Raw genomic sequence first — 27237 nt, forward strand, 5'->3', positions numbered from 1 at the left:
AGCAGAAGTTAACTGGCGGCGGCAGCAAACACGTGACCCGACAATTGCGACAATTGGCAGCACAACAACAAAAGTTCGCTGCTGCAAATCAAACGTAAAATTACATACAAAATATATTTTGTGATCGTTACACCGAACTGGCTGACAGTTGGCGCTACGAATCGATAGAAAGAAAAACTAGTATAAAATGGCGCTGTGTTTGCTTGTTATCATGTTATCGTTGTCCTCTGGCCGACAGTTGGCGCCACTGATCGATAGCGAAAATAAAACTCAATAGCAGCTTAAGATGGCCGCTGTGTATGTTTGTTATCGTCGTAGTTGTTGTTTTGCCGGCCGGCTGCCATTTTGCACGTGCGATCGACAAAAGCTGATTGCTGCGAGTGTGTGGGCGAGTATTGCCTTTGGCAGGCTGGCAAGCAGGGTTGTCGCAGCTTTTATTTATTTCCGGTCTGACGACGCTAAAACAAACACTTGGCCTAAAAAACAAATCACTTTGCCACCTCTCACGAGCACACACACACAAATACACACGCACGCATGCACACAGGCGCACACAAACACACACACACAGTGCACGCAAGGCACAGAGCACTCAAATTGCACTTTGTTTGTCGTTGTTTGTAATTAGAATTGAATGCCGCGCACTTTTATATAATCGTCAATTTTGCATTGACACAATGCCCTGGGCCCGCCTGAAATAAACAAATCATTTAGGTAGTTATTTATTAGTGTTGCTCTTCTTTCTTCTTGTTGCGGATATTATTATAATTTGTATTATTATTAGAATTGAGTATTGTTTGGATGCACGCACTTCACTTGCAACTGAAACGCTAGCGAACTGAATTATTATTATTTTGCTATTTGATGATTGCAATTTGCGACTGCTGCTGCTGCTGATTTTTTTTTTAGTGCGCGCACACGAACGCGACAACCAACAAGACGACACTGAGACACGGCCACGGCAGCCAGCCCCAACGTAGCTGAAGCCCCAAACACAAAACACACACTACACTGACACTGCCAGCAGCAGCAGCAGCAGCAGCGGCGACGTCAACGTCAGCAGTAGCAGAGACAGGCAGCGGGTCACAGTAGCACGCGCTGCACTCGCCTTTGTAGTGGTGTAATTCTAGTTGAGCAAAGCTTTACGGCGACAGCGACGCCAGCAGCGACAGCGACGCCAGCAGCGACAGCGTGTGCATGTTTCTCTGCCTGTGCGTGTGTGTGTGTGCGTGTATGCGAAACGAAACCTTTCACATTGCAACTGCCAGCCGGCTGCATTTATGCCGAAAACACAGCGCACAGCTGATAAGTGATAAGCAAATGCAGAGAGCTTCTGGCATGTGTGGTGTGTGTGTGTGCGTGAGAGTGAGAGCGAGCAAACGTAACGTGACTGAAGAGCAGCAATTTAGCAGTTTAAGAGCGCAACTCGCTGGAAGCTTTCGAAGCTTACACTGTAAACTATTTGAACTGAAAGTTTCGCACTGTTATTTGAATGAGGGCCGTTAAAAGAGATTGGTATATTTAATTTACATGTTAACAAGTAATGACAATATATGTAATTATTATTATTTTTAATTATTTAACAATCATTAAAAAAAACTCCGATAAAGCCATATAAATTATATCAGTATCATAAATAACATTTAAGAAATAGATTAAAATAATTTATAGAATTTTTTTTATTGGAATATTTCAGAATATTTTCTATCTTTTCACTTCTCAACAAATACAAAATATTGATTTTAGTAAGTAATCAAAAATAATGTAATTTTGCTTTAATTTAGAAACACTTCTAAAAACATAAAAAAAATCCCCGTATTCGAAAATGCAGAAAAATGTCAATTCCAACCAGAATCAAAATAGCTGTTAAAAATCCCAATATATTTGCATTATAATCATTTCGCAACACTGTTTTCTTACGTTACATTCTTCGAAAAATGTGTTTTATTTGCATTTTACAATGTTTTTCTTATTTTTTTTATTATTTTTGTAAGTGAACACGGCAAATTTAAGCCAGAATGGGAACGGAAAATAAATCTTTAAGAACTCGCCATACAAAAAACCTTTTTTAAATAAGTTTTGGTTTAGTTTCTTTGAAGAATTGTAAGGTAAAAAGGAAATTGGGTTTCGTTTCTGCAATAATTTGTCGTGTATTCTTATGAACATGATGAATTTAGCGACTCTAGTCGAATGGAGTCCAAACAACATTTACTATTAGCGACTAGGACTACAGGAAAAGCAACAACAATGTAGAACCCTTTGAGAAATACTTCAACGGATTCTACGCCGTCACGGGTTTTGTGGGTGGCGACGGCGGCGTCGAGTCTGTTGTGTCCGTCGACGTTGGCTCATCCTTCTCCTTGTTCCAGCTCTTCAGACCCTCGGGCAGCGTAGTGTCCTCCTCAAAGGAGCCGGTGCCCTCCACAAACTCCTCGTACGTTGATTTCTCCTTGAACGGACGCGGGCCGAGCAACTCAATCATGTCGTCACGACTCAGCACCTCGTTTTGGAGCAAACGTTCGGCCACACGACGCACATCCTCCTTGTGCTTGATCAGCAGATCCGTTGTCGTAGTGTGCGCACACTTGATAATGTCGCGTACCTCGCCATCAATCAACATTGCCGTGTCCTCCGAATAGGGTTTGCTGAACATCGGTTCCCCAGCGCCACCAACATCGAAGCTAACTTGTCCGACCTTTTCGTTCATGCCGAAACGCACCACCTGGGAGTAGGCAATGTCTGTGATCTTCTTGAGATCATCCTGTGCTCCCGTGGTGATGCGATTGAAGAACAATTCCTCGGCCACACGACCGCCCAGCGTCATGCACATGCGATCGAATAGCTGCTCCTTCGAGAGCAGATAATGATCCTTTGGCAAATATTGTGCATAGCCCAAACCTTTTCCGCGCGGTATAATCGATACCTTGAGCAGGGGATCCGCATGCTCCAAGAACCAGCCGGCCACCGCATGTCCAGCCTCATGATGCGCCACCGTACGCTTCTCCTCTGGCGCCAGGACATTCGTCTTCTTCTCCATGCCAGCAATCACACGCTCGATGGCCTGCTCAAAGTGCTTGAGGACAATGGTATCCTTGGAGTCACGTGCCGCAATCAAGGCAGCCTCATTGCACACGTTGGCAATGTCGGCGCCCGTAAAACCTGGCGTCAATGCGGCCATCTTTCTGCTTAAACTAATCTTGTCGAGGTCCGTTTTCAGTGCACCCAAATGCACTTTGAAGATGCTCGCACGTCCCTTGATGTCCGGAGCAGGCACGTAGATCTGTCGATCGAAGCGACCGGGACGCATGAGCGCCTTATCGAGGATGTCCACACGATTGGTGGCAGCCAGCACCACCACATTCGTTGTGGTATTGAAGCCATCCATTTCGACGAGCAGCTGATTCAATGTGTTCTCCTGCTCCGAGTGACCGCCAAACGTTTTGCCACCACGTTTTCTGCCCACCGCATCGATTTCGTCAATGAACAAAATGCATGGCGCATGTTTGCGTGCCATGGCGAACATGTCGCGCACTCGCGACGGTCCCACGCCGACAAACATCTCGAGGAACTCCGAGCCGGAGACGGTTATGAAAGGCACATTCGCTTCGCCAGCTGTCGCCTTGGCCAGCAGCGTTTTACCGGTACCGGGTGGACCGGTTAACATGGCTCCCTTGGGTATCTTGGCACCCAGATCGATATACTGTTGGGGGTTCTTCAGAAAGTTGACAAACTCCATGATCTCAATCTTGGCCTCCTCGCAACCAGCAACGTCCCTAAAAAGTAAAAGGAAATTTGTAAATAAAGGCTTAAGTAAACATTTATAAAATGGAATGTAAAAGATTCATTACTCTGGCTTAAAATAGCTTAGAAGAAAATTTATTATTAACTTTAGTTACTTTAAATTTGTAGTTATTCTTCGATTGTGCTGAAAGTTTGTAAATCATTATAAAATAAATCATTCTAAGCAGCTGTGGAGCTATTCGCTAGAAACCTTAACCAAACGCATTTTGATTGTTATTATAAAGTTCTGAAAAAACTGAAATACTTTGGCGACTCATCATGATAGTTGCTGAGTTCTAGCTAAACCTAGAACAGATTAATAGACGGACTTTTATTTCCATTTATCTAAAGCACTTATGAACCGAGTCTTCTGAAATTTTGTAAATCAATTTTAAAATATCTAAAATAAGGCTGATTTCTTATATCTTTAAAAATACTCATTTTAGCCTAGTTAATGTCACTCTCTATTATAGTTAAGGTTTTTTAAGTAAACGGACAGACATAGAAGAAGTATACGTTTTTTAACAATTTTGATTCAAATGCTAATTATAAATATAAATACTGTAGGTTTTTTTCTGTCTACTTCCAAACCTTCTCATACAGAAACAGCTAATATACCATTTTAGTAAAGTAAACATGCCTAAAAAACATTCCACCAAACTCACTTGAAACCAACGCCAATCTCTGTGGGATTGATGAGCTTCGCTGTTGACTGCATGACGCCGCCAAAGAGACCGCCACCCTTGCGTCCTCTGCCACCGCCCATCATGTCTGCTGATTTGCGCATCATATAGACCAAGAAACCAATGATGAGCAACGTGGGCAGCAGACCCGTCAAACTTGATGCCTCCACCTCGTTGCGATAGATGACGGGCACAAAGTTAATGGACTCCACGCCTTGCTCAGTTTGTGCTGTCTCCAAATTACGCTCAAACGAATCGACGCTGCCAATGTTGAACCACAGGACACCGCTGCCGCCATGACTTGCCTGGAGACGCACACGCACCCACTTTTTGTTGACCACCTCCAACTTCTCCACAAGACCTTTGTTCAAGTAGCTGGCAATGAAATAAGAAAACTGTCAGCTTATGTAATGTAAAATATGAGAACAACAAAAACCTGTTGACAAATTCCTTCCAGGAGATTTCCTTGTAGCCCATCTCGAAGAAGGCAAATGATCCCACAAGCACCACAGCTCCAATGGCGCCCAACAGAATCCAACGCTCGCGATCGCTGCCGCCGCCTTCGCCCAAGGGACGTCCACCCGGATTGCCGGGACCACGTGCCGCGGGGCCACGTGAACTGTTGCTGAACATGCCAAAGTTCCAATCCGACTTGGATTCGGAGGCGGCGCTTGGCTTGGCGGCGGGTGCTTTGGGTTTACTGCTAGACGAAGATGATGAGGAAGAGGAGGATGACTTGCTGCCCGCTGTGGGTTTTTCGCCCTTGGGCGCCGTTGATTTGCCGCCTGCCTCAAAGTACTTTTCAAAGCCCTTGGGTGGCTTTTTGCAAAACAACTGAAACTGTTCCACAAAGTAGCGCAACATTGGCGTCAACTCTGCTGCAGCTGGAGCACGCTGCACCTGCAATATTTAATTCAGCATTATTATGAAATCTCTGGCAATAATTTAACTCACCGTTTCCGTCAGCGGTCCTTTCATATAGCTGCGTCTCAACAGGCTTTTCATTGCCTTTCCCGAGCTTATTAGCCGGATTGCCATGTCGTTGTTATTGTGGGAGGCGGCGGGGTGTGAACTGTCTCCTCTTCTCTTTTTGGGTTAAATAACGATGAGAACGCAACAAATTCGTTGGCGGCGGCAATGTTAATTTCTAAACTGTGTGAATTTTGTACCAATTATTTAGTTATTGCACTGTTGCGCAGTTTGATGCCTCACATAGCACAATGTTGATTCAATATGTTGCCGTAAAAATGGTTTTAAAAACAAATCAATCCCTCTTAGTTTTTGCGGTGCGCTATTGTGAAATTTCGGTTTTCGGCTGTAATGAAGTAGAGGTGGTCAAACATCGATAACACTATCGATACATCGATATTATAAACATATTTGGTAACGTAAATGTCCCTTTTAAAATTTATTTATATAGTTATTACAACGTGTTCAATAGTTTAACTTTGAATCATTTGCCTACAGGTATATTAGTTTTAAAGAAAGCTGTATTATCTATCACCTGGTTAGCGGAGTGACCTTAGGTTTCATTTAATAATATACCGAAATAAACCATTGCCAGGGGTGGCAAGTGGAAGTAGTGTTGCAATGCAAATTAATAATTATTTAAATAATAAATTATAAACAAATTAGCTTAAAATAGTGCAATGTACTATTGAATACGTTATTTTAATCGTTGCGTTGACGTCAAAATTGCTTTGCAAAATTTAAATTCGTTCGTTTAGCAACACTAACCAACATGGCGTCCGGTGTTGTGCTGTGTCGTGTGGTACGTATTGCTAGACGTGAAAATTTTCTTTTGTTCAAATTTGGCAATAAATTAACTCAAATTCGCAACGAAAATATGCATAAAATGTGTACCAATCAACCTGCATGTGATTTTCCATGAAAAATTGCCAAATACATAACGTTCTCGTGCATTATAAACGTTTTCCGCAAAACACTGTCTGTACGAAGGGTACGCATTTTGCAGAGCAGTCCGAAAAAAAGTGAACAAAAAAAACTTTTGCTATAGATTTGACATTGTGTGTGTGAGTGTGTGTGAATTTGCTTATGTGTACAGTTTTGACTGCTAAAAACCACAACAAAAATGTGTAAAAATAGTTTACAAATGCATATGGAGAAAAAAGAGCTCCTCTTTCTCTTACATATATCAGCAGATTGTGAACGTGTGTGTGTGCAATTTTTTCCGGTAGTCTGTTAGCGGTTTGTAGTGTGGGAGCGGTAGGGAGAATACAATAGTAAAATCTCTATGCAGCTGCTGACTGACTGGCTAAGTGTGTGTGTGTGTGTGTGTGCGTGTCACTCTGTGGTATGTGTGCGCGAATTGTACGAGTCTCCGGTTTGCAACACTAAAAAATCAATAAAAATGCAGCAACAACAACAATGCAGACTTTTTAGTGTAGATTTCACTGGGTGGCTGCTGCTGCTGTCGTTGTCCACCGTTTAACAGATATTATAGAAAAAAAACTCCCAAAATGTATGTGAGTATTAATTGTTCAAACTTTCTTCTTTATCGTTGCAGCTTTTGTAACTAAAACTCCGTTTTGACATCACTTTCATCATAATCTGAATAAAAATAATAATAATACAACAAAACAAATAAAAAATAAAAAAAAAAACAAAAAAAACACCATCGAAAACGAATCAAAAAATAAAATAATAATAAATCATCTAATAAAAATAAAAGAGTTACATACCAACAAAATAAAAATAAATGGAAAAACAAAATAAAAACAACAACAACTACAACAAAGCTCAAAAAGTCTAAGAGGCGAATAAACCGAAGGGGCATCTGCCATAAACTTTTAGTTTTGAATTTCCTTTGTTTTCGTTTGCGAATTTGCTTCGAAAATTCAACAAAAAACTCCTCTCGACCGACAACAACAACTACAGCAAACTTACCGCTGCATGCCGAAAAGCTCAGAAGAAGAAGCGGTAAAAGGAATTATCGTGTGCAACGGTGAGCGGAAGAAGAGTCTTCACTCTATCTGCGTGAATGTGTGTGTGAGAGTGCGTCTCTGTGTCTGAGATTCTACGGGTGTGAGCGAAAGAGGCGACATAGCGACTGCGCATCTGTGCAAACTAAACAACAACAACAAGAAGAAAACAAGCCAAGCTTGAAACGAAGACTTTCAAAACCAACAACATCAACAACAACAAACCAAACAAAATTCAAATACACTTGAAACGCTGTGAAATTAACTCGTCAATACTCAAAGCAACAACAAAACGAAAGAAGAAGAGAAAGAGAAATCAACTGAATTAAAAACGGAGTTTGAAGTCTTAACAAACACAATTACAAAATTCAAAACCACACGCACGCACTAAAAACAAAACAAAAACCACATCTAAAAGAACCTAGTAACTGTTAAAAAAAGAACAGCGAAAAATAATATAAAAACGCGACGCTGAGGCGTTGACGTTGAACGTCAAGCTCGAATAACTGAAGGATAGAAGAAAACATCAACAATAGCAACAACAGCAGCAAAAAACACACACGTTAAACAATCCCAAAATTCCTCATTTTTTTCCTGAAAGCTTTAATTTAATTACGAATTTTTTTGTTAAGTCAAAGTGAATTCAATTTGCTAAAAAAAGAAAAGAAAAAATAAAAAAAATTATTTAAAATTAAGACAACAACAAAAACGCCGCCTCTACTACAACAAGAACAGGAACAAAGGATATAGAAGAGAAGAGAGAGAGAGAGAGAGAGAGATAAAAAGAGGAACACAAACAGCAAAAGCAACACCAACAAACAACTGAATTAAAGTTTTAAAGTACAAAATAACCGGGAGTAAAAAGAAAAACAACAACAACAAAACAAACAAACAACTAATTTAAACATATTAACAAAAACATTTAATTTAAACGCAACATCAATTTAAATTATTTAATTAAGCAAACAAAAAAATACTGTAGCCTAAGACGATAAACAAAAAAAAAAAAAAAAAACTAAAAAATAAAAATATATTTCGCCTGCCAAGCGGCGGCCGTGTGAAGAAGTGCAAAAGAGAAAGGCAGCGATCGCGTGAAGGAAAGACAGAGTTGGAGAGTGTTTTAGAAAGTTCCGCCTTGTAAAAGAAGAACAAAAACAAATTTAAAAGCAAAGCAAACGATAAAGCAACAATTGTGCCGCAAAAGAAAACAAAAACCACAAAAAGCAACAAGCAAAAAATGTACTAAAAAAAAGTAAAAAAAAAAACAAAAATTAAAAAAAAAAAAACAAAAACAAAAAAACGAGCAACTAAAAAACGGTAACAATAAAGAAAAACATTTAAAACCAAAAATCTACAAGAATTCTATTAATTTTAAGTAACTTTTACAAAAATAAATAAAAACAAAAAACACAAAATGAAGAAGACCCCAGCAACAGAAACAACTGAGTAACACATAAAATACAAACAAAAAATTAAAAAAAAAGGACAACAAAAAATTCAATCGCAACTTAGCCAATAAAAACAAGAAAATTGTAAATAAATGAAATTAAAAAACTGAAAAACCCAGAAGAGAAACGTCGAAAACTGAAAAACTGCGGCCTTTGTGCCCGAAAACCAAACAGTTTTTTATTTTTAATAATAAACTATTGTTTATATTTAAATAGTTTTCATTTTTTTTATAAGTGTACCTAGTGAGAAATGTTAAAAGTCTAAATGAGATAACGATTAAAAGCAACTGAAACAAAAAGAAAGTAAAAAGAAAAGAAAACAAAAAAAAAACAAATTCAAAGAAAGATTTAACAACTCTGTGATAATTACTGTAAATTTATAAATATAAATAAATAAAAAATACGCAAAAATCGCAAAAAAAGAAAATCTCTGCATAAATAACAAGAAATGAACACTAAAACAAAACAATTGTAATTTTTAACAATAGAAAAACAAAAGAGAGACAGACGAAGTAATAAGAAGAGGAGAAGTACGAACATCTTAAACAACAACTTTATACATAAGAGCAAATGCAAATTAAAAGATAAAAACATTGAAACAAATTCGTGATATCTTAAAGGACTTCGATACATATACTATAGTATATTATATATTATATTATATAAACTCTAAGTAAATAAGCTTAACTTGATAAGCAAAAAAAAACAAAAAACAAAAACAAATGAAAACCCATAAGTGAAAAATACAACAACAACCAACAACAAAAGGAAAAACAAAAAAACCCTAGGTTAAAAAAAGACTTTAAACAAAACGCGCATTCAAAAAATATATATTTAAAAACAAACGGGAAAAAAACGAAATAAACACAAAAAAACGTAGGCTTAAAGTTCAACATAGTAAAAATAAAAAAATAAAAAACCCAGCAACAATTAAAGAGTATCTATCTATATATATTAACGATAAAACTAAACAATATAAACTCATAATATGTGCATAGTGAATAGTAAACGAAACAGCAATAATAACATTACAAAACGTGTAACCGAAAAGTAATAGCAACAACAACAAGAGAAACACCAATCTACAACAACAACAACAACAACAAACATACAGCGAAATAACGGATCACTTCTGTGCAGCCCTCGTCAAGAGCATCGTTGAGCAGCCGCAGCCCTGTCAGGCAGCCAAGCTGCGAGCGACATTGAGAGAGAAGAGAGAGTGAAAAGCTTGGTTTGTAACAAAACAACAAAAAATTAAAAAGTATATAAAGATAAATCACTAATACTTCCTAAAAACCACAACGATTGCCTACAAATATATATATATATATTATATAAATGTATATGTATATTAGAGAAAAACAAAAACAAACAATATAACAACAAACATATTAATCACTCGCCCCTTCTCCCCCCAAAATAAAAAATCAAACATCTAATATATCAAACAAAAGCTCTAAAAAAATAAACAAAAAGTAATTTAATAAAAATTAAAAATAAAAGTATTCCGTAAAGCGCCCCAGTGTATTTTTCTAGTAAAACTAAAAGAAAAAAGTAAAAAAAAAACAAAAACATAACTCGAACATATGAACAAATCGCAATAAATAGTTAAAGAAATTTCAAAAGTTTTTCATGTAACAACTACAAACCAACCAACAAAACAACCAAGCAACCAACGGCAGCAGCTAATGCATTTTCATCAGATTACGAATATATATATATATATTTTTAAAACACGAAGCAGCCGCAACTTCAACTAACAACCAACTACAACAAACAACAAGGAAACACCAACAACTATAACAATTAAAAACTGAACATTAACATTATATAATTGTCGGCATTTTTTTACATACATTTCTTGGGGCCAGTTGCCCCAAAATCCCCAAAAGCAAAAAACCAACAAAGTTATAAAAGAGAGGTGACAACCCAGAACAACAACAACAACAAACAAGAACAGAAACAACAACAACAACAAATGATTGTTTTTCTTTTTTATTAACTTCGAAGACAAGGAATTTCAGTGCCTCTTGTGCCAGTGTTTAGCCAAAATATATATACACAACAAATACGTATTTATTGCTTAGTTTTTTTCTCTTTGATATAAAAATAATTACACTAAAAATCGAAAATAAAATATTGATAAAAACAAAAAGAACATTTCATAATAAAAAGAACATTAATTAATAGATTCGATAGTAGTAGGTCAGTTTTTGATCCGCTCCAAAACGCGCTCGCTCTATTTAAATCGTTCACCATTCTCGTCGTCATCCGTCGTCGTCATCATCATCATCGTTGTCGCGTCGTCACCATCAACTATAACCACAACAACAACAAACAGCAATCATCGTTTGATCATCATAATTACAAATCAAACAACAAACCAGTCTCCTTGCGCTAGTCCGCTATCAGCATTTTCTATAACATCCAAAACAAAGCAAAACCAATTAACAACATGAATACACAATCCAAAGGATATCGCACTGGCGAAGGTAAGCTTAAAGATTGACAGCTTAATATTTCTATAAGAGGATAAAGTTTGATTGGAAAATGATAAATATAAATTTATATTTAATAAAACTTATTCCAGTCGAATAATATTAAAATGTATAAGCCATTAAAAACATTTCTTGTAATCAACTATAATCACAATTTACTTAAACAAATTTCAGTACATTCGATAGAGAAATATATGACCATGATTTCATTTAAGAATATTCATTTAATATTATACCAGTACAATGTGTAATAATATTATGAAATGCTTAAAAGAAAACACACTTGACATAACTTCCAAAAATAGGATTTCATATACTATAATAATTATGAGTGTAATAATATAGTTAATCAAGGCAATTTAGACTAAACTTTCTCTGTTCAGCTGTGGATAGAACTCGTCACATTATCAACAAACTTGATTTTTCTAGTATAAACTAGGGAGTGTCGCAAATTTGATAGTCTTAATTTTATAAGTGACTTAGTTTTAGATGTTTGGGAAGACAACTTACGGATACGATTTTCTAACGTCACAGATGAGTCAAAGTTTCCTTTCAAAATTTGTAACAATCGCTCTTGTTGCCATTGCAGAAATCTATGATAATTTGCACTTCGATATGTCTGCCATACGCAGCTTGAGCATACCGACAACTTTCCCGACAATTAGCACTTTTACGCTAGACTCGACCACGTTGGGTCTGCAGCCGCAATCGCATGGACCGCAAACACCATCGTCCGTGCAAATGGCAATGGGTCAACAACAACAACAGCAGCAGCAACAGCAAAATATGCATCACCATCAGCAGCAGCAACATATGCAGCAGCAACATCATCAGCAGCAGCAGCAACAACAACAGCATCATCAGCAGCAACAACATCAGCAGCATCAACAGCAGCAACATCAGCAGCAGCAACAACAACAGCAACATCAGCAGCAACATCAGCAGCAGCAGCAGCAACAACATCCCAGCATTGGAATGTTTGATGCAAATGAGGTCAACGATATCCTTCAGAATCCGCCACAAATTGGCGTCTTTCAATCCAATAGCGTGCTGAACAACGGCGCTGGCAGCTCATCGTCCATTTTTGGCTCACAATCGAGCAATTCCTCAGCAGCAGCATCGGCAGCCAACGATCCGAATCAGGCCACACGCGAAACTGGCATCATTGAGAAGCTGCTGGTAAGTTTTGAATCTCCACATAAAATTCAGAAATGATGCTTATTAAATGTATTCCATTTATTTTTCGTACTTTTTAGCATTCGTATGGATTCATTCAGTGCTGCGAGCGTCAGGCACGTTTGTTCTTTCATTTCTCGCAGTTCACTGGCAATATTGATCATCTGAAGATCGGTGATCCCGTTGAATTTGAGATGACCTATGACCGACGCACCGGCAAACCGATTGCTAGTCAAGTATCGAAGATTGCGCCCGAGGTGGTGCTCTCCGAGGAGCGTGTCACCGGCACTGTGACCACCGAGCTGCGCACCGATAGCGCCAACAATGTGCTCAGCTCCAGCGAGACAACCGGTCGCATTAGTTATGAGAATCGCGGCGAATGCTTCTTTCTACCCTATACCAAAGACGATGTCGAGGGCAATGTCAATTTGCGGGCTGGCGATAAGGTCAGCTTTCAAATTGCAACGAACCAAAGGTAAAATTCTTAATAAATTATTTAATTAATCTTAATTTGCTGACAAATTTTTGTATAAACTTCTTATAAGCTTGCCATGTGTATGTATTACTAATAATAGATTAAAGAAGTGTCACAATATTTTGGTTCCATTCGATATACTAAACGAACAAGATTGGAGTCGATTGTGCCCAACTCTAATCGAACTAGAGCGATACCTGAAATTTAAAGAAAGTAGTTCATTAGTCGTTCATTGAACTGTTAATGAACCTAATTACTTTGTGGAACTACTATGTATAATTGGAACATGTAGTTATTCATTCAAGTTATTTGTAGCAAATTGTTATTTTATTATACCAAATGCTCACGCACTATAATTTTATGCAATTTCTTATTCTTATCCCGCAGAGGCAACCTGGGCGCGTGCCATATTCGGCTAGAGAATCCGGCTCAACCGGTCAAATATCGTGGCGTTGTGTGCTCAATGAAGGAATCGTTTGGCTTCATTGAACGCGCTGATGTCGTTAAGGAGATCTTTTTCCATTTCTCCGAGGCCGAGGGTAATGTTGAGCTGCGTCCTGGCGACGATGTCGAGTTCACCATACAGACACGGAGCGTAAGTAGATGAAATATGAATGCAACTTATCATTACCTCACTAAAAAAAAAAAAAAAAAAAAAAAACAGTCTGCCTCTGTGCCGCCGCAGGGTCGTGAATTTGCCTGCAACATAACTCGTTTGCCGCCCGGTTCGGTTATTTTCGAAGATGTCGATAGCACCATTTACAAGGGACAAGTGCTCAAATCGTTGGATCGCAACAATGCGGTGCGTCAGAACAATGATCCGTTGCCGGGACGTATACGCTATCGTGCACCTGATTACTCTGAGGTGGAGGTGCCATTTGGCGATAAGGATCAAAAGGGTGATTTCACTTTGCGTCACGGCGATTGGGTGCAGTTCCTGTTGGCCACCGACCGCAGGGATCAATTGCAGCGAGCCACATCCATTGCCCTGCTGGACGAGACGTTCAAGGTGTCCGGCGAGAAGAGGGAACAGGGCACAATTGCCTCGCTCAAAGAGGGCTTTGGATTCTTGCGCTGTGTGGAGCGTCAACCGCGCTTATTTTTCCACTTTACTGAGGTGCTCGATACGGTTAGTAAATGAATTTAAATGTTAACTTCTTATATGGATGTTAATACTCTTTCTTCTTTACTGCAGAGCCGTGAGATTGATGTCAACGATGAGGTGGAGTTCACTGTCATTCAGGAGCCCGGCCTTGCCTATAATAACTCGCGTTTGCAGGCCATACGCATTAAGCATCTACCGCCCAATTCAGTGCAATTTGAAACTCTAATGGCCAGCAACATTGAGGGTGCGTTAAAATCTTTTATAAACTCGTGTTGAATCTGTATTAATTGTATAATTAATCACTTTCAGGCTGCGTGACACGCGAGGCACCCAAGAGTCCAATTAAATCTCAGGATCGCGTCGAGGGTGGCGTCATCACCTACGAGCATGGCGATGTTAAAAAGACTATTATGTATTTTCTTAAAGACTGCGAAAAACCACCAAGAATCGGCGAGCGTGTACGCTTCGATATTTATATGGTAAGTTTATTATGCTTAGCTCTAAATAAACTAAACTAATCCTCCTCTAATTTACTTGGCAGGTTAAACGTAATAAGGAATTTATTGCCGTCAATGTGCAGCAAATTTCACTGCAACAACAACAGCAGCAACAACAACAACTTTTGAACCAACAGGTCGCTAATCAGCAACAGCCTGGCGTTAATATAAATCAGAATGATCAAATGTTGATAACCAATGGCATCAACTCGATTGCCAATGCCATGCAGAATGGCTACATAATGCATGGCAGTCCCGGTGGGGGCAGCAGCAGCAACAGCAGTGTCGGTAGCAATGCAACCACTCAACAAATATGCACGCCTCACATTGAGGACTTTAAGGTGGAGAATAATAATCATACCGGTGTTGAGACCACTGGCGGGCAATTGTATCGCGGATTTATCGCTGTTATTAAGGAGAATTTTGGCTTCATTGAGACACTGTCGCACGACGAGGAGGTTTTCTTTCACTTTAGCAACTACCAAGGCAATCCCAATTGGCTTGAGTTGGGTCAGGAGGTGGAGTACACTTTGGCACCCAATGGCAACACATCTGTTTCGGGCAATTGTCTGCCAGCTGAGAATGTGCGCACATTGCCGAAGAACTCGATTCCGCAACCAGCGGTGCTGGAAACCGTACACAATGGCGTTGTGGCACGTCCATTGCGTTGCATCAATCCGGATCAGCAGGAATATGCCGGACTAATTGAGATACTCGACGAGTCGAGAACTACGATCATTTCGCAGCATGAATTTGGCATCACCAGTTTGGTGAATAAGCGTGATTTGTTGCAGAAAGGCGATCTGGTTAGCTTCCGCATCGATGAGAGCGGCCGGGCAGCCGAGGTGCATGCTGTGCGTCAGAAGAAACGCGCAACTGTTGACTCGATCAAGGGTCAGTTTGGATTCCTCAATTTTGAGGTTGAAGACGGCAAGAAGTTATTCTTTCACATGTCCGAGGTGCTGGGCAACACTGTGGCTCTGCATCCTGGCGATACTGTGGAGTTTTCAGTGGTTACCAATCAGGTGAGCAGAAAAAATTTACTTATTAAATGTACAGTAACTTAACGATTTATTGTTTTTCACATTGTTCACAGCGTAATGGCAAATCTTCAGCTTGTAATGTTTTGAAAATAAACGATCGTCCCGATCGTCTGATCTCGCGCCTTAAGCTCAATGGCGAGGATGGTATACCGCGTTTGATTCTCATTCGCGCACCCAAGGGGCCACAGGGCAAAGGCTTCTCCGTACTCGCACGCCATCCACGCATTCCAGGTGAGTTTGCAGCAAATTAATTGATCAAGATTAAATGTATCTAATGGGAATTTCGATTTGCAGGCACCCTGGTGGAGTAATTCCAAATCAGATATTAGATGCAAATTAAAGACAATGCATGCATACATTCAATATATACATTTATATACAAATATTTATATATATATTCTTGTACGCTACAACATCAACCAACAACAAGGCTTAACGATACCATACAAAGAAGGCACAGCAACAACTCCAAACAAACCGTAAAACAACAATTGCAAACATACCAACTACAATGTGAATTTGTCGCTACAACCATATAATATGAATGAAAGATACAATTTATTAAGTAACTTATTAACTTAGAAAACAAAACAAAAAACTATTGGAAACGATAATAATAAATGATAGTAATGCATATGGCATACCACATACATACATAAATACATGCATACTTACATAAATATATACATGCAAATATATTAATGATGAAAAAACATACTAAACAAACTCAAAAACATAACAAAAAACAATTTCTACGTGTCTGATAAAAATGTAAACGAAATTAAATAATCATTATTAAAAAACAAACAAAAACTAAAAAAAAAATACAACCAGGGCCCTCCTCCTTTTTCCTATTCGTAATAATGCTACACAGTTTATAGATTCTGTTAAATTTGAAGTTGTGCGCTGCTTAAAACTGAAATTCAAGTGTCTGAGAGATGAAACCAAATTGTGTGTATACGTATACTATTTTTCAACTAGTTTTGCTTTAATTTAATTTAGCATATATAAAATGAAATACAAAAACAAAAAAAAAATGAAAATAATAAATAAAAAAATCAAATAAATATTGTATAATGGCAACGAAATCCTTGCATATGTGCGTTAAACAAAATGTTAACCAACAACAAAGAGACAAACAAACAACAATATATGCCATAGATGCGTAGATAGTTTTTTCTCAACTTATATATGCTCTATATTCTATTAACCTATTTCTATATATTTTAATTCTCGCAAAACTGTTCTTTCACTGCTTCTTCTTTGAAGTCTTACTGTTAAACTGGCATATATATTCATAAATAGATGTGTATATTTATTGAATAATTATTGTATACAACAACAAGATGATGGTGATGATGATGATGATCAAAGTGACGATGATGAAAGCAACAAGTATTTATATATAGCAAACAAAGTCTTAATTTCAATTGTAACATTTCAACACCAAAACACTCGACGAGTAATATTAACTGTGTTTGTTGTTGTTTCACGAATTTTTTCTGCATTCAAAAGGGTTGCATTAACTTATTACATATTATAATTATACAAAATACATACATACATCTGCATACATCTTACATATACAACAAAACATATTTATTTCAACAACAAGAAATCGAACTTTGTAACTAACACACAAAAAATAAACAAAAAAAAAAACTAAATACAAAAAAAAAAACAAAACAAACAAAAAATGAAAAGAAAGAAATTAACTAAAAGTCTTGTATGAGAGTAAAGAGAAGAGCAAATGAAATTTGCTGCGCCAAATCTGTTGAAACCATTTAATGAAAGATTACAAAAATTAATTTTTAAAAATGTATTTTTAAATATTAAAGTATATATATAGAGTAAAAACAAAAATCTAAAAAAAAAAAAAATACAAAGAGAGCGTGTCGGAAACAAAGAGCAAATATTGTGAAAAAAAATTATGAATTTCAATTACTAAAACAAGAGAAAAAAAACCAAACAAAAAAAAAATAACAAAAAACATTTAACAAGCTAACAACAAATTTGGGATCAGTACGTCCTACTATAGCCATGTTATACATATATACAACAGCAACAAGAGAACACTAAGCAACACAACAAATCATGAAAAATAGTAACTTAAATATGTATAACGCTATTATACGAATATCTAGGTATACATACATACATAATCGTCTGATATGCCCAAGGATATAACTGCAGGCGTTTAGATATTTATGCAATGCAATGAAATGAACAGCACAGACACAACAGAACAGCAACTAATCCTTATTTATAAAATATAAAACATAAAAAAATCGTAAAACATACACACAACAAAAAAAATGCAACAAAAAAAACATAAAACAAAAATACATATGTGCTTGAATACGAAAGAAAAACAAAAAAAAAAAAAAACAAACGCAAACTATATAAGTCAAATAATAAAAAATAAATACATATTTCAATAAAGCAAACAATTGTGTTTAACTTGTAAGGCTTTAAATCTCTTCTAATTCGGCAGTTGATGGTTTGTTATGATTATGGGTTTTTGGCAGAAAGCATTACCAACTGGATGGACATGGCTTGTTATTACGATTCCACATCCGCAACGAATCTAAACAGGTTAGCAAGAAACAACATTCTAATGTTACTCCACCTGTTAACAGCGCATTAGCTGCTGTTACTTAACAGCGACTTTGTTACACCAACTTAACAGCACGTTAAGGCAATGCAGCTTGACGCCATAACAGCTCTGTTATTGTGCTTAACATATTTAGTTTTCAAACGCACTGTAATCATCAAAGGGGAATCCCAAAGTTGATAACAGAGGCGAATAAATGAATTCAAAAATCTTTAAAAATAAAAATTAGATAGCTTTTTTTTTAAATTAAATTACTATTTCCAATGGAATAATAATAATTATACCTTAAATATATATTACCTTTCCAAAAAGTGTTAGCCACTGAAATATGCAAAGAAAGTAAATGAACGTCAATTGTTTTTTGGTTTGTTTTTGTGTTTTTTTATTTTTATTTATAAGAATAATTTATATCTGCTTAAGATTTCCGGGTTACATGACATGACTATGGTATGGTATCGCATTTTTCTCTTCATCTTCAAAACTCTTGCTTCTTTCCTCACTTTACGCTCGCTTATCGGCATTCGTTTTTATTGACTTTGATTCCTTTTATCTGTTATGCTCTATTCTATTTGCTTTTGTATTTTATTTGTTTTGTTCATTTATCGCGCTGATGTGTTGCTTAAAATTCAAATATATATATTTCATAAATAGTTTGTGGTGTTTTTCTTAATACGTTTCATTTTCTTTTTGTTTTGAGGTTATGTAATGTAATCATAATTTTACTTATAAGTTTACGCTTGCATTGATTTGTTTATAGTGAATATTGCATTGATATATCATTTGGGGTTTTGGTTTTTTCTCCATTTTGTTTTTGTTTGTTTGTGGTTTAATGCTTTTGCTTTCGTTACGCATGATTATATCGCCTATGTATATAATAATATATCGTAATATAGCTTAGTTTTTAGTAGATATACTCGTACTATATGTCAAAAAATTGCGTGTAGGGTTAAGAACGTTTTCGACGAGAATTTAAAAACCGATTATTTGCATTATATAAATTCTGTAAAAAGGGATTTCATTGTAATACAAACTTTTGTCATCAAATATTATTTTCAAATCTTCTTGACTTTTCGTTAATATTTCATACGTTTTGTTTTTCTTCTTTTGTTTTATTTAAACGAATACTCGGTACGGTATTTGAGTTGCATAAACTTACAAATTACAAATATTACAAAAAACGTTGAGTTTTGTATAAAAAATCGAGGTAAACTTTGATAGTGCATCGGATTTTGGTGTTCATTGTTCTTGTTATTATTTTAGGGTTTTTTTTATATTTATTTTTGGATATTACGGATTCGGAAACTCAGGCAGATTTGATGCTTGAACAGCATCAAAGGCATTTTGTTTGGATGTGTTTAATGAATTTAAGTTTAATTAATGATTTGCCGATGCACCAATTAAAATTGTATTTTGTGTTTTTTTGTTGTTCATGATATCGATGCTTGACTGTTGTTGAATGTATTGTATGCGATTTGGGTTTGTCTTTTTTGTGTTTCGTTTTTCTTTTTGTATTAAGAAAGGAGCATAATTCGAATTTTTTCCTCTTTTATTTAGTGGAGTGGGGTGGGCAAATTGTAGTTTCGATCTCGAATCGAAACTGCGTATATTTGAAGTTTTTTTTGTTTGTTTTATTAATTTGTAATTGTTTTTTAAATTTAATTTGCTTAATAGGAAGAAGTAGATACGTCTTAATATAAGTGTATATATAGCTATATTTGATATTAAATGGGTTGTGCTTAATTTTTTTGTTGCTTTTCTTTTAAGAGTGTGAGAACTTGACGAGTTGCACTTTGATTTTTTGGTTTTTTGTATTTATAATTTTAAATGTATTTTTTTTTTTTTTGTATTATGTTTAAGAGAGCGAAAGATTTATTTACGCCTAATTGCTTGTGCTGGCTACGCCAAAGATGTGGTTGTGTGTGTGTTTATATATATATTTTTTATTTTTTTTTGTTTTTTTTGGGGTGTTAGCGTAATTCTAGATGAAGTGTTTGGTGCTCCTGAAGCGACGATTGAGAAATATATATATATATAGGATAGAGAGTAGAGAATAGGGTAGACAGGGAGACAGACAGAGAGCGAGAGTGCGTGAGAATATCAAATTATTCTTATGATTTATCATTTGCCTTTTTGCTTTGCTTTTTGTTTTGTTTTGGGATCGATCATCATCATCTTCATTCAATTCATTCTTATCATTATGCTCAAAATCACACTGTGCTGGGCACTTTTAGGCGCTGTTCTTGGAGACAAACTCACGGAGTATATCGCCAGCCATTTCGATGTTGTTCCGCGATATTCCCAGCGCTGTGATCGCATTCTCCTTGGAGTAGCCGGCGTTCATCAAGCGCGCAATGTACTCCAAATTGATATTCTCATAGGGCACGGAGCCGCAGTCTTTTTGATTGATCGTCACATTCGCATAGAGCAACGGCTGATGATGATTATTGTGATGTTGCTGCTGCTGCTGTTGCACAGGAGTTGCAACTGCGGGTTGCTTCAGTGTTGCCTTCTTTCCGTTGGCCAAGGCAGCAGCAGCTGCCAAAGCTGCAGCACTTGTTGTTGTTGTACACAGCTGTGTATAATGCGAACTGGCCACATCTTGTGATCCACCATTGTTGTTGCTGTTGTTGCTATTGCTGCTGTTGGTGTTGGTGTTGTGGTTGCTGCTGCTGTTGCTATTGCTGGGCTTGGGCAATGTGCCGCGTGCCTCCAACGGACGCGTGTCAATCACACCGCTAATGGTCTCTGCAGGTCCCACCTCAACGACCATCTCGTCGAGCAGCGACAACACCGGCGATGTGGTGCTGCTCGAGATGCGTTGCTGTCGCATCAAATCCTCGGCCAGCGTATCGACGCTGTTGCTCACATGCGGCGGTATCGGCGGCGCCGTTGTCTGCGGCGGCACATTGTCCAGACTACACTGGATGTTGTCGATGCTCTTGCTGCTCGACGGTGTGCTGCCATTTGGCTTCACGGGCGTCTCCACGCCGGGTGACTTACGTGGCGGCAATGGAGGCGCCACAGCAGCGGCTGTTGATGCTGCCACAACTGTGACAGCTGTTGAGCTTGAGCTGGAGCTGCAACTTGAGCCGGAACTCGAGCCAGAGCCGACGGCATCTTGAAGATTTTGGAGTATGGCATAGGAGCTAATGGAGGCGGCATCGCTGCTGTTGCCATTGTCCGTTTTGCTGGGCAACTTCTGGCCATACGTCGAGTTGATCACACTCGATCCCATCAGCGGTGCACTCATGCGATTCGTCGACTTTTGTTGTGTGTTGCTGCTGCTGTTGCTCGAGTTGATGCCATTGCTGATCACAGCTGCTGCTGGCGGCGCCGATGGTTGTGGTTGCTGTTGCGTCGAGTTGTTGGCTACGCCATTGCAATTGTTGCTGGTGCTGGGCAAACTTAATGCTGGCGCTCCGCCGGCATAGAGATCGTTTTGTACGGCCATCAGGCTGGGCGTGGTGCTGCGTCTGCCCAAGCGGGGCGAAGTGTGCGGACTGTGCTTCTCCGTCGAGGATTGTGCCGATGCCGAGGTGCTCAACGCATGCAGCGATGAGGTGGCAATATTGAAGTCGCCCATATCCTGTGTGTGGAGTGGTTTTTTCAGTCAGTTCACGAGAGAATTTCATACTAATTTGATTGGATATTTGTTTTTTTTTTATGGGTTAGGAGACACATGCCGCTAGAGAGCAACGAGGCAACTGCAAAATCAAACTGCTTTTTGGTTTTTCGTTTTTGTTGGACATGCACAACAAAAATTGGAAATAAAATAGAAGGCAACAACAACGCAAGTTAAGAAAGTATTAAAAAAAAACTGTAGACAATAATAAAACACAAAATAAAGAAATAAATAAAAAAAGTATTGAAAACATTTTGTCAAACACAATTAAAAAACCAATATTTATAAATATTTATACATGTATATATTATATATTTTTTGTTTGTTCGGTTTTTGTTTTTTTTTGTTTCGTTACGATTAAAACTTATTAAGGAAATCGAAAATTATAAAAAACTAATTGCTATAAATTTGATATACTCGTTATTATAATTATTATTATTGTAGTAAGTATATATAGTAAATATATATATATATTTGTATATAAAAATTGCATTAGATGTATTACATTTAAAACATAAATAATAATAATTATTGAATATTGTTGATGTATGCTGCTGCATTTGTTAAGGAAACAAAACTGAGCCGAATCGTAAATTTATAAAAATAATATATATAGTATGTAAAATGAAATGAAACAAACACGCAAACACATACACTACAAAATACACACACACACACTCATACATTCGCACACTCACACAATGTTAATGTTTCTTTGCTAATACTTTAAATAATTTCGTTTCATTTCTTTCTTTTTTTTTTGTATATAATAAATTCTGGCCTAGGCTTGTGACAATTAACAGCTAAACTACATGATAATAAATTGTATAAATCGTAATAATGACATCATGATAATTTTACATACAATATGCATTTCGTTTTCTTGTTTATTATTATTATTATTAATAAATTACAGTCTTAAGGCAGCTGCTTACACAAACAAATTAATGAAAACCGAATTGAGAACTAAAAACAAACATACATACATATAAAAAAATAATAAATGATAAATCACTCACACAAAAAATGAACTAAACATATCTTTGGAAATATCAAAACAATAAACTAAAATGCTGAAAAAATTATTACAGGAGGTGTGTGTAGGAAGAACAGGGATCGAGTACAGACAGTGTTTAATGTTGTTGTTGTTGTTGATGATGTTGTTTTGTAGCTCACTAAAGTACAAATACAAAATACACAATAATAATCGTAAGAATAATCATAATCATAATCATAGTCGTAATACATTATACATAATACATTCTAATAATAGTAATAAATTCTATATATGGGGGGGTGCCTATTGTATATACAAAATAAGTGTAAAGTACAGAAAGTACAGAAGAAGCGACAGAGAGCATTAAAAGTGTTGTTGCTTAAGAATTAATGCAGAACGCAATTAAAATGATTCATAATAAAAACAGAGGCGAACGAGCGAGCGAATGTGAAATGGAAACGAAAACGCAACTAAATGAAAAACAACAACAACGCAGAGTGCACAGCGACAGCAACAGCAACGGCAACGGCAGCAAACAGCCAGAAGCGAACGCTGATAAAAAACGATGATTGCGATTGCGTTGCTTTGCGTTGGCGGCTGATGAGCAACTTCCGCTTAACGCTCAACACCACAAATGTTTTACTATATATGTTTGTTTGTGTATAGCTAATTGTCTGTTTCTGCTTCTGCGTGTGTGTCTGTGTGTGTGTGTGTGCACTGCTGGTTAGTTGCATTAAATTTTAGCTAATAATTTCAATATGAATAAATCAAAATTGCTAAACATTAAACTTAACATAAACATTATATATATATATATAAATGAACCGAAATCGTAATAAGTTTTTTTTGCGTATATATAAATACAATATCTATATATATACATATATCATAGATAAACAGATAGATAGATAGAGAGAGAGAGAAAGAGAGTGTATGTGTGTGATAGAGAGGCAGCAGAGGCGGGCAGCGCGGGCGCGGGGCAGGCTTCAATGTCAAAGGCTTTTTTTGTTTGTTTGTATATTTGTTTTTTTTGTTCACTAAAAAAGCGCTGCACAAAACTATACCTCTGTATCGTCATCGTCCTGCTGCTGATGTCTGCCATTCGTTGCATTGCGATTGTGTTGCTTGCGGGGATCAAAGGCATCCACAACAATCTGCTCGGTGCCCTTGATCTCGGCCCGACAAAACGGACAACCCTAAAGAGAAAATCACAAATTAAATTAGTCAAAGCACTGTCTATAGTGTATTGGGGTCATCTCTCACCTGTCCCTCGGAGTCCACCTGCCAGGCGGTGAGGCAGGGTGTGCACAACAAATGACCACAAGGCTCAATGCGTATGTCCTTGTCGTTCTCGGCGCAGATTTTGCATAGCTGAAAGGTGCTGCCTGAAAGTCAAACAGAAGCTTAGTAAATGAGCATTAAACTGAGATTAGAGTACTTACCCATTTCACAGTACAGCTCATATTGCTCTTGGGTGACGGTGATGTGATCCTCTGTGGGACTTTGCACGGCAGACGACAGATCCGGATTGTAGGCCTGGCCATCGGGATATAAGTAAAAGCCCTCGCTAAAGAGAAAGGAAATCGATTTAGTTAGCAATTTAAATTCATTGATCTAATAAAAAATTTGGATCAATTCATAAACAAATATATATTGATTAACAGTTCCAAGTGGACTAAAAAAAAATAGGCTTCTGAACGAAATAAGCATTTTGTGAAGCAAATCTTATCTATGACTATTGATTAACTTCTTTTATAAATGCAATAGGTTTGCCTTATAAATGAGTATTGGCACAAGATTCTTCTATTTTCTAAACTATATACAAAAATAAATAAAAGGCTAATGCCAAAATCGTTAATTGAAGCAAGAAGCTTTTGACTGTGAGGGCTACAGCGTATTGTAATGTCCTTACTAAATAAATATATGTGAACGGTAATCGAGCAAACTGTAATTGTTGCTAATCGATTTATCTGCTTTATAAATATACTATTTAGATAAGGTAACCATATCTGTTTATCATCTATACTAATAACAAATCTGTGTTTTTTGAAATGTATGCTAAACGATTAAGTTATGCTGTTATACGCATTTCGGATATGAATGGGAAAGAACATAAATCCCAGATTTTTAAGCCAGATATATGATTTACTAGAAAGTGCTATAGGAAATTATGAATAATTTCCTGCGGAAAGTTCTGCTTACCGATGCCCGTCGAGCAGCGCTTGACACAGCGACTTATTCTGTGGTATTGTCTGCAATATTTCACCATCGGCCGTCACATAGCCAATGGCCCACTGTCCCAGCCGGGTGCAGGATAAGCGAAAGACATAACTGCCCGCTTTATGGATGTAGCGCTGTAGACGCGCCTTCACCTCGTCGTAGGTGAGAAAGGCCACATAACCAGGATGGGTGACGGCCAAAATTTGCCAATTACGCAGCAGTGTGACCCAAGGCTGAAATAGACGTGTGAAGACATCGAATTCAAAATTCGATATATAATCATTGCACGTCAAATCGATGGTCGTCTTCAATGCCATGGCCTCCAAGCCCGATGATATCGGGTGCACTTTATTCAACTCCTGTCGAAAGATCTTCCAAGGCACCAATGTGCTGCAAAACATGGGAAATACAATATATATTTCTTAACAGGATTCGACTGTTATTTTACCTGTTGCCAAAATTGCTCTTCCAGAAATCTGCAGCATCGGCTTTGGTAATTCGAAATTGATCGCCAGCAAAGACACCATTGGGAAAGATCGCCTTCAGTTCGCTGAGCATGTGTGAGAAGACCAAACTGAGTTTGGTTAAATTGCGACGATAATGTGAGTTCTCATCAAACATTTTCTCTTTGCCCTCCTTGAACAATTTAATCGCCTGTTTGCATTTACGCATTAGATTATTGATGAAGACATTAAAGTGCTCGTTGGCATGCAGCAAATGCATTTGATCCTCATTCTTTGAGTATATCAAACGCAATCGTTGATACGTGTCCGGCAGTATATCGAGTATGAATGGTGGACTATTCTTTAAATTCATTTTCGGCTGTTGGCACAATTTGACCACCTTGTCCATTAACTTCCACGTCTTCTCCAGCGTCTTCTTGTCCGTGGACAAACGCTGTGAGACGCATGCCTCCGAGATGGCACCGTGTAGTTTCGAAAAGATCGAAGGGAAAATTTTTGGTTGTGATTGTATGCGACTGGTGCGATTCGTCGCCATCTTTTCTCTCTCAACACTGCTGCTGCTGCTGCTACCTCTTGTTGTTGTTGTTGTTGCTGTTGTGGCTGTGTTGTTGGTTTTTGGGGAGTAAAGTTGTAGGTTTCACTCTTCACACACACACACAACAACACTCACACACACACAGTTCCTTCGCGTTACAACGACGACAGTTTAGCGACAACATGAATTTTGCAGCGCCCCCCGCCCCAAAATGAATGCACACACCCGTAATACACTTAAGCGTACACTTTGCCTTTGGCACTAGGCATCTGCATTTGCACAATTTGCGCGTTTCGTTGTTAGTTATACACGATTTTTTTCCCACACAATTCTCCGACTTTTTCAATGAGTGTGCCTGTGTGCGTACATGTGCGTGTGTGTGTGTGCGTACATGTGAGTGTCAGCCTGACCGCACTCTTGCGTCTGCAAATATACTATTTTATCTGGGAAAATATACCAACTATATTTATTACTTTGGTTACACTTGACTTGCATGGCATTTTGTTTCATTGTTTTTCTATTAAAATAGTCACTTTTTGTCACATCTTTGGGGGAAATTGAATGTCCGTTTAAAACCCATTTGATTGGCATGCTGAGAAGAAACATATTTTAAGTAATAGGTAATCTCTAAATATACCATTAAATCACTTTTGATATTCTTCAGTATTTTTATACTAAAAACAATAATAAAGTTGTGTGTGTGTGAGTACCGATAAATTCTTCTATCGTTATATCGACACCACAGTACTGCCCTTTTATAGGCAGTGTTGGACAACATGCAGTGCCAGTGCTGCCCATAATTATGGTATGCACTGCCTTGTATGGCTGTGGAAGGTAAAGTTTTTTATGTAAAATACGTTCTTAAAAAATTTTAATTTTAAGGTAATTGAGCTGGCAATGGCACAACATATACTTTTTAGTATACGAAAAGGGGTTTTCGGTATTTCTAGAAGTTCAAACTGCAGTCACTTACTAATATTTTCTTCACCATTAAAAAACCGTTACTTTAGAAATGCTTTTCTGGCCACACTGATAAAGAAAACCGCTTTCAAAAAGCTCGTATTTAAAAAGAACAATAAGTTCGAATTCCATGTTAAGGTAATAATTTAATCAATAAATAATATGTGAATATATAAAA

The 27237-nt window shown here is 37.4% G+C and overlaps 4 protein-coding genes and 1 long non-coding RNA gene across 13 annotated transcripts in view; 1 reads left to right on the plus strand and 4 right to left on the minus strand.

Annotated features, from left to right (window-relative positions):
- Window positions 1–958, minus strand: part of LOC117568929 (RNA-binding protein Musashi homolog Rbp6) — a 224186-nt gene extending 223228 nt beyond the window's left edge. For 2 of the 7 annotated variants that reach the window (XR_007954721.1, XM_052003653.1), the window contains exon 1: window positions 812–942. The gene's annotated coding sequence lies outside the window, so the exon portion shown is untranslated. Of the gene's footprint in view, window positions 1–811 lie in introns of all 7 variants that reach the window. The other 5 variants (XR_007954722.1, XM_052003654.1, XM_052003655.1 and 2 more) reach the window with 4 other exon arrangements.
- A 904-nt stretch (window positions 959–1862) lies between these two features.
- LOC117568671 (AFG3-like protein 2) lies at window positions 1863–5792 on the minus strand. Of its 2 annotated transcripts, XM_034249476.2 has the most exons (5): window positions 5676–5790; window positions 5418–5615; window positions 4900–5363; window positions 4446–4838; window positions 1863–3773 (listed from the first exon to the last, which is right to left on the minus strand). In XM_034249476.2, the coding sequence occupies exons 2-5, from the start codon at window positions 5499–5501 to the stop codon at window positions 2282–2284; spliced, it is 2433 nt and encodes an 810-aa protein (XP_034105367.1). In that variant the 5' UTR covers window positions 5502–5615; window positions 5676–5790; the 3' UTR covers window positions 1863–2281. The 2 variants fall into 2 exon arrangements, with proteins under 2 accessions (XP_034105367.1, XP_034105366.1); XM_034249475.2 differs by having other exon boundaries at window positions 5418–5792.
- A 469-nt stretch (window positions 5793–6261) lies between these two features.
- Window positions 6262–18039, plus strand: LOC117567730 (cold shock domain-containing protein E1). The gene is made up of 11 exons (XM_034247894.2): window positions 6262–6423; window positions 6991–11345; window positions 11941–12530; window positions 12608–13002; window positions 13390–13597; window positions 13667–14131; window positions 14198–14351; window positions 14417–14586; window positions 14649–15629; window positions 15701–15878; window positions 15942–18039. The coding sequence occupies exons 2-11, from the start codon at window positions 11309–11311 to the stop codon at window positions 15956–15958; spliced, it is 3195 nt and encodes a 1064-aa protein (XP_034103785.1). The 5' UTR covers window positions 6262–6423; window positions 6991–11308; the 3' UTR covers window positions 15959–18039.
- On the minus strand, window positions 11091–11931 carry LOC127565433 (uncharacterized). The gene is made up of 2 exons (XR_007954723.1): window positions 11862–11931; window positions 11091–11375 (listed from the first exon to the last, which is right to left on the minus strand). It is a non-coding gene; the product is annotated as an uncharacterized LOC127565433 (long non-coding RNA).
- Window positions 18040–19758: 1719 nt separating the features above from the next.
- On the minus strand, window positions 19759–26486 carry LOC117568463 (E3 ubiquitin-protein ligase CBL-B-B). 2 transcript variants are annotated; one of them, XM_034249140.2, is made up of 6 exons: window positions 25549–26486; window positions 25083–25490; window positions 24323–24447; window positions 24144–24265; window positions 23945–24076; window positions 19759–21847 (listed from the first exon to the last, which is right to left on the minus strand). In XM_034249140.2, the coding sequence occupies exons 1-6, from the start codon at window positions 26097–26099 to the stop codon at window positions 20489–20491; spliced, it is 2697 nt and encodes an 898-aa protein (XP_034105031.1). In that variant the 5' UTR covers window positions 26100–26486; the 3' UTR covers window positions 19759–20488. The 2 variants fall into 2 exon arrangements, with proteins under 2 accessions (XP_034105031.1, XP_051859611.1); XM_052003651.1 differs by lacking the exons at window positions 23945–24076; window positions 24144–24265; window positions 24323–24447; window positions 25083–25490; window positions 25549–26486 and adding an exon at window positions 22582–23938.
- Between the last annotated feature and the right edge of the window lie 751 nt (window positions 26487–27237).

Source organism: Drosophila albomicans, chromosome 3, assembly GCF_009650485.2.
Source record: "Drosophila albomicans strain 15112-1751.03 chromosome 3, ASM965048v2, whole genome shotgun sequence".
Lineage (NCBI taxonomy): Eukaryota > Metazoa > Arthropoda > Insecta > Diptera > Drosophilidae > Drosophila > Drosophila albomicans.